The sequence below is a fragment of the Coregonus clupeaformis genome, chromosome 30, assembly GCF_020615455.1.
Source record: "Coregonus clupeaformis isolate EN_2021a chromosome 30, ASM2061545v1, whole genome shotgun sequence".
Lineage (NCBI taxonomy): Eukaryota > Metazoa > Chordata > Actinopteri > Salmoniformes > Salmonidae > Coregonus > Coregonus clupeaformis.
This window is the reverse complement of record NC_059221.1, coordinates 15,281,981-15,294,379: the sequence shown is the minus strand read 5'-3', so window position 1 is coordinate 15,294,379 and position 12,399 is coordinate 15,281,981. Positions and strand designations below refer to the sequence as shown.

The window sequence follows — 12,399 nt, the reverse complement described above, 5'->3', positions numbered from 1 at the left end:
TTTGTGAAACAAAGGAACATCGTAAATGCATAAGGTGTGGATCATCTTAAGCATCAAACCCGTCTTTCATGATATTGAAAACTTTCCAAATATGATATATATGTACAAAGATCATGGCTGCAGTCCATTGGCAATCTAGCTACTTACTTATGTGAATGTTTTAATTAGTTGGCTCAGTTACACAAGTTCAGTTCATAAATATTCCTAATCCTATCAGATTAACTACTTGACAATCTAAAATCTAACTTCTAAAATACAATACCAGCATCTACGCCATCATCAATTCATCTGAAACACATACATTTCAAAACTACATCACACAACAAGTCCAATACACACCCATTCCTTTCTGACATTTTCACTCCGACATCAAACGACAGCACAGCATTTCACCTCAAATTAAGTTAAGAGAGAAAATTAGAAACTTCCTGAATAATGCATTTGACAGCAGTGGGTACATACCATCCTGTAGTCCCACACATCACAGCTAGCACTAATCTAGAGGGCCATACTCAGCCTAATTAACACTACATAGAGGTTGGAGGAAAAGCTGGAGTGCAAGGTGAATTTAATTTGCTTATTAAACGTTATACACACTAGGGTTGTCAATAGGCATGGGAGAAAACAAGGTACTGTAGGTATGTCTGTGCAGCAGGGCACGTGTAGAAGGATGTCTATGGTTACATGGTTGGAATATAGTCAGCCATCAAAGATCCGGTACTCAAATCAAGGCTGGACAATAACCCAATGGAGGTAGCCATTTATCCTATCATACATAAGAACCGGATCCTTGCCAAAATCATCGAGAAGTTTGACCTCTTGCAAAATCTAAACTAGGCAATATGAAGAAGAGGGCTTGCACAAACGGAGGTTAATGTGGTAGGTAGTTGATGTATTTTAGTCCAGTGTGAATTTAAGGAAGGTGTGTATATCTGAGGGGTGTGTCAGCTTCTGTGTACGCTCTCTTGTCCATGGATGTCTCCCAAATGTCACCCTATTCCCTATATAGTGCACTGCGTTTGACCAGAGCCCTATGGGCCCCGGTCAAAACTACACTCTTAAAAATTAGGGGTTCAACAAGGGTTCTTCTAAGATCCTCAAAGTTCTTTGAAGAACCTTAGGGTTCTTGGCACTGAAAATGGCCCCCAAAAGGTTCTTCCAAGAACCCCATAGGAGGTGGGGTTCATCGAGGAACCTCCTTAGTTGGTGGGGGTTCTTGCAGGAACATAACTGCCAAACTGACACACAACTGCTCACTTTTGTGTCTGTAGGTATACAGATGAGGAGGCATACAAAGGTATGTCAATTGGTATTGGTATGTTATGCTGATCACATTTACCATCCTCCTCCCTTACCTCGTCAATTAATATCCCATAGTCCTCTACATTATGGACAAGGTATGTGTATGAAAACCATTATCAAAACAGTTTTTTCATTCATATTCACCACAAAAACCAAGATATGTATTATGTCGTGTGCATGTTTTGTTAATCATCTGTATAATTACTATTTTTGGGATTCACAGACTTCACCCTCCCTACACCTCTGATGAATATAACAGGAAACCTGTTCGATCACCATGCACTGCTAAATCATTCTGGCTATGGATACGGAGAACATCAACACATCAACATCAACAGGCCAGAGGATATATCCATTGGACTTGGGGCTCTGCTGGGAGTCTACCTCATATTTAGATGTTTTATTCTGCTTTGCCACTAAAATCATAATAAACACTGAGAACTCAAATATTGTTGTTATTGTTATGCGTGTTATTATTATTAATAATAATAGGGGGGGGGGGGGTAGTTACACAATTCACCCCAAAAGGTTCTTTGAGGATCCATTAAAAGGGGTTCTTTGAAGAACCCTTTTATCTTTGACGAACTTATAGGGGTTTCCCCCAGTTTCAATTTGAAGAACCCCTAAAGGATTCTCCAGGAACCTTTTCTTTTTAGAGTGTAGTGCACAATAGAGGGAATAGGGTGTCATTTGGAACGCACCCCATTTGTATGATTGTGGTCCAGTTTAAACTCCTGAGTGTTTCTAGATGTCCAGGTACCAGTGTATCTTCTCATTGTGAATCTACAGTATTGCATTAATTACATGGGGTTAGACCGACTATAGGAAAGCACTGGGATTGGCTCTGGGGTCTTTCTGGTTCCTGTAGCGCACTGCCAGCCACACCCCAAGAATCTGGAAGAGAATGATGACATAATTCAGACAAGGATGTGGTATACAAAATGGCTTTTCACACTACTGAGCCAAAACAAGCTGTACTGAGCTGGCCTGGTTCGCATCCACCATAGTGCCTGGAATTGTGGACAATGCGAAAATATCCAAGTTGGCGCAGTTTGGTTCGGGTTCAGGTGGTCACGATAGTATGAAAAGAGCAAAAAGTGCCTAAAGAAAAGCTTGCAGCTCAGACACCCACCTCAGTGAAGCTGAAGAAGAGTCCGACCCCTCCCAGGATCTTCAGAGCCTCTGTAGAGTGCTGTAGCATCATGTCACCACAGGTGTAGCAGTTGTTCCTGGCTTTACACGGCTACAATGGAAGACAGACACGCTCTCAGTCTCAGCTGTGTGTAGATCAACTGGCAAATACTCTGATAAACCACAGTGAGTGAGGTACACACTACACTGGCAAAAGCAAGTGGAAACATTCAGAGCTTCTCTGACCATTACATCACATATTTATCAGTGACAGGGCATTACCTATGGATAAAACCAAGTAATTTCTGAAATACATTTTCCTGTGGTGATTCATCACGAACAAGGGGGAAATGTAAAATACAGCTACATTTTAACATTTGACATTTTAGTCATTTAGCAGACGCTCTTATCCAGAGCGACTTACAGTAGTGAGTGCATACATTTTCATACTTTTTTCAGCTACCATTTCCCCGCCATATTTAGTATGAGCAGAAGGACACATGTATTACAAGTACAACTATTTCCAGGTCATATTTTGCAGGAACATGCATTACAAGTAAAGCCAATCCTTACAGCAGTGCAGCTGAACCAGTCCTGGGTAAACTGCCTCTGGCTGAGGGTGGTGTTGAGCAGGCCACAGCAGTCCAGCTGGCCCTCCAGCTCTCCCTTGGTGTTGTTGCTCATCAGACTCCAGGTGGAGTTCAGCAGCTTCTCCTGCAAAGTGAGAGGACATATAATAATAATGCCATTTAGCAGATGCTTTTATCCAAAGCGACTTGGTCATGAGTGCATACAGTGAGGGAAAAAAGCATTTGATCCCCTGCTGATTTTGTACGTTTGTCCACTGACAAAGAAATGATCAGTCTATAATTTTAATGGTAGGTTTATTTGAACAGTGAGAGACAGAATAACAACAACAAAATCCAGAAAAACTCTTGTCAAAACTGTTATAAATTGATTTGCATTTTAATGAGGGAAATAAGTATTTGACCCCCTCTCAATAAGAAAGATTTCTGGCTCCCAGGTGTATTTTATACAGGTAATGACCTGAGATTAGGAGCACACTCTTAAAGAGAGTGCTCCTAATCTCAGTTTGTTACCTTTATAAAAGACACCTGCCCACAGAAGCAATCAATCAATCAGATTCCAAACTCTCCACCATGGCCAAGACCAAAGAGCTCTCCAAGGATGTCAGGGACAAGATTCTAGACCTACACAAGGCTGGAATGGGCTACAAGACCATCGCCAAGCAGCTTGGTGAGAAGGTGACAAAAGTCGGTGCGATTATTCGCAAATGGAAGAAACACAAAAGACCTGTCAATCTCCCTCTGCCTGGGGCTCCATGCAAGATCTCACCTCGTGGAGTTGCAATGATCATGAGAACGGTGAGGAATCAGCCCAGAACTACACGGGAGGATCTTGTCAATGATCTCAAGGCAGCTGGGACCATAGTCACCAAGAAAACAATTGGTAACACACTACGCCGTGAAGGACTGAAATCCTGCAGCGCCCGCAAGGTCCCCCTGCTCAAGAAAGCACATATACATGCCCATCTGAAGTTTGCCAATGAACATCTGAATGATTCAGAGGAGAACTGGGTGAAAGTGTTGTGGTCAGATGAGACCAAAATGGAGCTCTTTGGCATCAACTCAACTCGCTGTGTTTGGAGGAGGAGGAATGCTGCCTATGACCCCAAGAACACCATCCCCACCGTCAAACATGGAGGTGGAAACATTATGCTTTGGGGGTGTTTTTCTGCTAAAGGGACAGGACAACTTCACCGCATCAAAGGGACGATGGACGGGGCCATGTACAGTCAAATCTTGGGTGAGAACCTCTTTCCCTCAGCCAGTGCATTGAAAATGGGTCATGGATGATGGGTATTCCAGCATGACAATGACCCAAAACACACGGCCAAGGCAACAAAGGAATGGCTCAAGAAGAAGCACATTAAGGTCCTGGAGTGGCCTAGCCAGTCTCCAGACCTTAATCCCATAGAAAATCTGTGGAGGGAGCTGAAGGTTCAAGTTGCCAAACGTCAGCCTCGAATACTTAATGAATTGGAGAAGATCTGCAAAGAGGAGTGGAACACAATCCCTCCTGAGATGTGTGCAAACCTGATGGCCAACTACAAGAAACGTCTGACCTCTGTGATTGCCAACAAGGGTTTTGCCAACAAGTACTAAGTCATGTTTTGCAGAGGGGTCAAATACTTATTTCCCTCATTAAAATGCAAATCAATTTATAACATTTTTGACATGCGTTTTTCTGGATTTTTTTGTTGTTATTCTGTCTGTCACTGTTCAAATGAACCTACCATTAAAATTATAGACGGATCATGTCTTTGTCAGTGGGCAAACGTACAAAATCAGCAGGGGATCAAATACTTTTTTCCCTCACTGTACATTTTTAGGTGGCCCCAGTGGGAATCGAATCCACTATCATTTGCATTGCAAGCGCCATGCTCTACCAACTGAGCCACAGGTCCATGAGGACATGAGTGCGTAGGAATACAAGAGAACATGGGCTCAGTTTACACAGGCAGGACAATTCTGATATTTTTTCCACTAATTGGTCTTTTGACCAATCACATCAGATCTTTTCACATCAGCTCTTTTTTTCCTGATTGGTCAAAGACAAATTAGTGAGAAAAAAAAAAAACGAATTGGGCTGCCTGTCTAAACGCAGCCATAAAGATTGATTCTACATAGAAAGAGGGAGTGGAAGGGAACAGCTGACAAGGCATAGCTGAAATGGATAGAGAAAGAGAATCTATCCATTCCTTTCAGATCTACACAAGTTCCTAGGGGGTAGGGTCTATGGCAGGGGTATTCAACTCTTACCCTATGAGGTCCGGAGCCTGCTGGTTTTTTGTTCTACCTGATAATTAACTTCACCCACCTGGTGTCCCAGGTCTCCAGAGTTGAGATTGAGGGGTATATGGGTACTCACCTGCTGCCCTTGGTTCATGGCCAAGCAGGAGCATGAAACTCCAAATTGGACGAGGAATACCAGGAAAAGTATGATCATGTACTACAAGGGCCCGGGTTAAGGAAACAACAAACTGGTCATTTATCTTCTAGGCCTATATCGAGAGAGTTCCTACATTCTGCATTGGAGTTTCTACATTGAAGTTTCTACATTTTACATTGGAGCTTCTACATTCTACATTGGAGTTTCTAGTGATCATACTTCATGTAAAATGAAGAGTGTTGATATATGCACATGATAGCATACTACATGGGTATTAATTACTATTTCTTGCCAATTGAAAATATGGGTTTTTCATGCTAGCAGTCGTACCACGTCACAGTCAATACAGTAGCAACATAACTTGGTGAACCACAACAATATAATAGATCTCAAGCACTCACAGCTCAAATTTCTTTCTGCATTTTGTCTTATTTTACTGTTAAATGAACCTTGCATTATTATACATGGACATTTTTTGAAATTTTGACATTTATCTCAGGTGGGCTTAAAGGGTACAGTAGCACAAAAAGCACCCCCTGGAAATGGAAATAAATATTGTTCAATATGATCAATACTAACTTCGCATAATATTGTAGTCTATAGTGTATATTTATACCCCAAACAATTGGTTTCCAAATATTTTATGACTAAACTTTGCTATTCTGTCTTATTTTTATTTTTTTTACTATAAATCATTGTTGTTCCAATTAAGCCCAGTACGCATTGAAACACATGGGGATTGTGTGTTGACATCCCTAATATTCAATGAACCCGAGCATAAATATGTATTTTCTTCAGATTTATGCAGATTAAAATACTCGAAAACTACAATTATGCATCTATCCATGGTGCCTTTACCAACATTAAGAACAATTAAAAGCCTCTGTACTCTCTCCAAGACATTTGGAGTAGACAGGTAGTCATTGATGCAGAGAGAGAAGACTTATAAGTAGTAGACACAAATGAGGGACAAGGACATGACCATAGAACGACTACTAATGCATTTAGGGCCGGGGCATTGTCATATTGTTGTCCCTCATTCATCCAGGTGATTCTATTTTTTGGTTCACCACATGTACCTTTGTAATGCAACAGTAGAGAGGGATATTTGAAACCGTCTTCAGGAAGACAAGTTGAACTAATTAACAAGAATAGGAGGACAGCAAATGTGAACCAGCATTCAGATAATTCATTACAAGTTGTGTGTTAGAGGAAGTTCAGGAGTAAAAACAAACAAAATAGAATTATTGTCAAATTCACTGTGTCCATAAAATGTCCATAAAATGTATATAGTATGTATAAGCTGGAAGTAGAGGCCTAAGCATTGTTGTTCACTAGTTTACTCCAATTAGGGAAGGGGTGGTGGAGTTGGAAAGTATTAAAGGGAAATATATTTTTTTAAAGGATATGTTTATATATGTATGTGTATGTGTATATATATATATATATATATATATATATATACAGTTGAAGTCAGAAGTTTACATACACCTTAGCCAAATACATTTAAACTCAGTTTTTCACAATTCCTGATATTTAATCCTAGTAAAACTTCCCTGTCTTAGGTCAGTTAGGATCACCACTTTATTTTAAGAATGTGAAATGTCTGAATAATAGTAGAGAGAATGATTTATTTTAGCTTTTATTTCTTTCATCACATTCCCAATGGGTCAGAAGTTTACATACACTCAATTAGTATTTGGTAGCATTACCTTTAAATTGTTTAACTTGGTCAAACGTTTCGGGTAGCCTTCCACAAGCTTCCCACAATAAGTTGGGTGAATGTTGGCCCATTCCTCCTGACAGAGCTGGTGTAACTGAGTCAGGTTTATAGGCCTCCTTGCTCGCACACGCTTTTTCAGTTCTGCCCACAAATTTTCTATAGGACTGAGGTCAGGGCTTTGTGATGGCCACTCCAATACTTTGACTTTGTTGTCCTTAAGCCATTTTGCCACAACTTGTATGCTTGGAATCATTGTCCATTTGGAAGACCCATTTGCGACCAAGCTTTAACTTCCTGACTGACGTCTTGAGAGGTTGCTTCAATATATCCACATAATTTTCCTTCCTCATGATGCCATCTATTTTGTGAAGTGCACCAGTCCCTCCTGCAGCAAAGCACCCCCACAGCATGATGCTGCCACCCCAGTGCTTCACGGTTGGGATGGTGTTTTTTGGCTTGCAAGTGCCCCCTTTTTCCTCCAAACATAACGATGGTCATTATGGCCAAACAGTTCTATTTTTGTTTCATCCGACCAGAGGACATTTCTCCAAAAAGTTCGATCTTTGTCCCCATGTGCAGTTGCAAAACATAGTCTGGCTTTTTTATGGCTGTTTTGGAGCAGTGTCTTCTTCCTCGTTTTACTGTGGATATAGATACGTTTGTACCCGTTTCCTCCAGCATCTTCACAAGGTCCTTTGCTGTTGTTCTGGGATTGATTTGCACTTTTCGCACCAAAGTACGTTCATCCCTAGGAGACAGAATGTGTCTCCTTCCTGAGCGGTACGACGGCTGCGTGGTCCCATGGTGTTTATACTTGCGTACTATTGTTTGTACAGATGAACGTGGTACCTTCAGGCGTTTGGAAATTGCTCCCAAGGATGAACCAGACTTGTGGAGGTCTACAATTTTTTTTCTGAGGTCTTGGCTGATTTCTTTTCATTTTCCCATGATGTCAAGCAAAGAGGCACTGAGTTTGAAGGTAGGCCTTGAAATACATCCACAGGTACACCTCAAATTGACTCAAATTATGTAAATTAGCCTTTCAGAAGCTTCTAAAGCCATGACATAATTTTCTGGAATTTTCCAAGCTGTTTAAAGACACCGTCAACTTAGTGTATGTAAACTTCTGACCCACTGAAATTGTGATACAGTGAATTATAAGTGAAATAATCTATCTGTAAACAATTGTTGGAAATATTACTTGTGTCATGCACAAAGTAGATGTCCTAACCGACTTGCCAAAACTATAGTTTGTTAACAAGAAATTTGTGGAGTGGTTGAAAAATGAGTTTTAATGACTCCAACCTAAGTGTATGTAAACTTCCGACTTCAACTGTACACTACCGTTCAAAAGTTTGGGTTCACTTACAAATGTCCTTGTTTTCCATGAAAACATACATGAAATTAGTTTGAATAGGAAATATAGCAAAATTAATAGGAAATCCTATTGACAAGGATAAAAATAATGATTTTTAATTGAAATAATAATTGTGTCCTTCAAACTTTGCTTTCGTCAAAGAATCCTCCATTTGCAGCAATTATAGCCTTGCAGACCTTTGGCATTCTAGTTGTCAATTTGTTGAGGTAATCTGAAGATTCACCCCATGCTTCCTGAAGCACCTCCCACAAGTTGGATTGGCTTGATGGGCACTTCTTACGTACCATAAGGTCAAGCTGCTCCCACAACAGCTCAATAGGGTTGAGATCCGGTGACTGTGCTGGCCACTCCATTATAGACAGAATACCAGCTGACTGGTTCTTCACTAAATAGTTATTGCATAGTTTGGAGCTGTGCTTTGGGTCATTTTCTTGTTGTAGGAGGAAATTGGCTCCAATCAAGCGCCGTCCACAGGGTATGGCATGGCGTTGCAAAATGGAGTGATAGCCTTCCTTCTTCAAGATCCCCTTTACCACCACCAAAGCCCCCCCCCCAGATCATCACATTGCCTCCACCATGCTCAACAGATGGCATCAAGCACTCCTCCAGCATCTTTTCATTTGGTCTGCGTCTCACAAATGTTCTTCTTTGTGATCCGAACACCTCAAACTTCGATTCGTCAGTCCATAACACTTTTTTCCAATCTTCCTCTGTCCAGTGTCTGTGTTCTTTTGCCCATCTTAATCTTTTATTTTTATTGGCCAGTCTGATATAATGCTTTTTCTTTGCAACTCTGCCTAGAAGATCAGCATCCCGGAGTCGCCTCTTCACTGTTGACGTTGAGACTGGTGTTTTGCGGGTACTATTTAATGAAGCTGCCAGTTGAGGACCTGAGGCGTCCGTTTCTCAAACTAGACACTAATGTATTTGTCCTCTTGCTCAGTTGTGCACCGGGGCCTCCTACTCCTCTTTCTATTCTGGTTAGAGCCAGTTTGCGCTGTTCTGTGAAGGGAGTAGTACACAGCATTGTACGAGATCTTCAGTTTCTTGGCCTTCATTTCTCAGAACAAGAGTAGACTGACAAGTTTCAGAAGAAAGTTTTTTGTTTCTGGCCATTTTGAGCCTGTAATCGAACCCACAATTGCTGATGCTCCAGATACTCAACTAGTCTCAAGGCGGACAGTTTTATTGCTTCTTTAATCAGCACAACAGTTTTCAGCTGTGCTAACATAATTGCAAAAGGGTTTTCTAATGATCAATTAGCCTTTTAAAATGATAAACTTGGATTAGCAAACACAACGTGCCATTGAAACACAGGATTGATGGTTGCTGATAATGGGCCTCTGTACGCCTATGTAGATATTCCATTAAGAATCAGCCGTTTCCAGCTACAATAGCCATTTACAACATTAACAATGTCTACACTGTATTTCTGATTAATATGATGTTATTTTAATGGACAGAAAAATTGCTTTTCTTTCGAAAACAAGGACATTTCTAAGTGACCCCAAACTTTTGAACGGTAGTATATATTTGCGAGAAAAAAACATATGGGCGATTGGAAGGGATGCAGACAATTACATTGATGGAAGTTACAATCTATCTGCAATATTAAAGCTGATCTACCCCCCAAAAAAATAAAAACAAGTTGTGTGTGTTATGGTCTTTGTGCATGGCGTCTAATCCACGGTGCGGGTGTAGGTTTTTGTCCTAACTAAGCAATAACACACCTGATTCAACTAATCATGTCTTGATTGAAGTCTATGAATAGTTGAATCAGGTGTGTACTAGTTGGCAAAAACAAAAGCTTAAATCCACACTGATCTCTGTGGATATGATTGGACACCCAGCTGTTATGAGTGCTACTGTCATGATGAATAGTGATGATCAGTTTATTTTAATGACTTTAGGGGAGATTAATATAATCTAAGATCCCATAAGAATTGTCAGTTTGTATGTTTTCAACATTTGGATATGAATTAAAATGGGTTATTTAAGAGGTGGGCTTATTTGGAACACCCACGGGTTTAAAGGGTACACTCGTTACCCATTAAGCCCAGTCTGGACTTTTAACATATTTTATCAAATATTTGTCTCTTACAATAAAAATATGTCATAAAACTTCACGAGAGGTTAATCTTTCATTTTATCGCCACTTTTCTTACAAAAACGTAGATTTTTGTTGGCTTAATAGATACACTATTCCAAACTATTGCCCAATACAATGAAGTCAGGGAAACTGTCATTGAAGCCCAATGACTGACTCAAACTGAGCCATGTTAGGAGACTTCCTCCTACAGGAAAAATAAAGGATACAAAGAAGAGCATGACTTGGTGGTGGTGGATGGCTCCGATGAGTCCCACGATGGCTATGAGAAGCAGGAAGAAGCCCACAGCTATGACCCCCCCGATGATGTGGATGCTAGACACGATGCCAAACTCCTTCCCCCATGCTGCCACACCTATCAGCAGCACACCTACTAGCTGAGGAGGAGGGAGGTGAGGAGAGAAGCAGTCAAATACAGTAAACTGTTAACCTGGTCCCAGATGTGGTTGTGTTGTCTTGTCAACTCCTTTGGTCATGGTACATATTTGCAATGCTTATAGGAGTTGGCAAGACAGCACAAACAGATCTGGAACCAGGCTAGGAAGGAGTCATAGCAAGAGGTAACCAAACACACAATCAAGTAAGGAACCACTGTCTCTGATACAACACGGTTGAGGCAGTTTACATTCTACTTTGGAGTTTCTACTAACTAGGCCAATGTGCTGATTGAGGAATGATTCCAAACAAAAACACCACACACACACACAGAGAGATCTATTATCTAAGGGCTGAGCTGGCAGAGGAGAACTATGCACTATAGCAGGGTTTCCCAAACCCCCACCCACAAGGACCGAGTTTGGGAAACCGTGCATTATAGACTTAACTGCAGACCTTGTGGAACAGCTGTAACACGTGTCAGTGATGATTCAGAGGTCGAGGGAGATAACACTCACTGTGAGCTAGTGTTATTGCTAATTAGTAGGAATGTTAGCTTGCTAGTTATATAGCTAAATCAAATCCCTGCTGAGTCAGCTAGCTAACTAATGTACAGTATTGTTTGGAGTAGCTAGCTAACTAGCTATTCGCTTGCAGATGTCGTTATTTTATTCCCAACCCAAGCAATGATACGTTCTAATGTAGCAGTTAGCTAACTTTAGTAGGATACCGTTATCTGGTTAGCTAGCTAACGTTAAATCTTTGACACAATACATTGAAACGTTAGCAAAAGCAACAATCTACGTCAGAAATTACCCATATGTCCAGTTAGATGACATCGTAAGCTAGTTAAACGAAATTCAAAATGTGTTAGCTAGCTAGTTACACAATCTTCCATTTGTCAGCTAGCTAACTGTTAGCTGGCTTGCTAGCTACCCAGTTTAGCTGTGTAGCAAGCTAGCTAGCTAGCTAAGATGCTAGCTAATATGTTCCACTTCAATACTCACAATGTAAACCACATTTAAGGAACAAAGCGCATTTTTAGAGCAGGTAAATCCACCACAGACCATATTCGTATTTTTTATCGAAATCCTAAAACAAAGACCTTGCTTTAATTGCAAAGTTTTAACAGGGTAACTGGCTAAACTGATTTGTTGTTGGTCTGGCAGGCAACAGCACACAAGTGAAAAGAGGGCGTTGTCATGACGTATGTGCAAGCCATGACATCATCAAGCCTACAGTATATGGAAGAGAAAATGTGCACAATTTTCCAAAGCCTTAACAATGATTATGCAACAGAAAGGGGTGAGAAAGAGAGAGGTAGAGAGAGAAACAGGAGGCACTCAATGGTAGATGATTGTTATGTAAACATTAACTTACCCATGCATCACTGTGATTGGCTTTATGTCA

The 12,399-nt window shown here is 40.8% G+C and overlaps 1 protein-coding gene across 1 annotated transcript; it reads right to left on the bottom strand.

The window, feature by feature from the left end:
* Positions 1–1,804: 1,804 nt before the first annotated feature.
* tspan31 (tetraspanin 31) lies at positions 1,805–12,167 on the bottom strand. The gene is made up of 6 exons (XM_041856651.2): positions 11,997–12,167; positions 10,824–10,991; positions 5,386–5,466; positions 3,007–3,147; positions 2,435–2,545; positions 1,805–2,196 (listed from the first exon to the last, which is right to left on the bottom strand). The coding sequence occupies exons 1-6, from the start codon at positions 12,057–12,059 to the stop codon at positions 2,122–2,124; spliced, it is 639 nt and encodes a 212-aa protein (XP_041712585.1). The 5' UTR covers positions 12,060–12,167; the 3' UTR covers positions 1,805–2,121.
* Between the last annotated feature and the right edge of the window lie 232 nt (positions 12,168–12,399).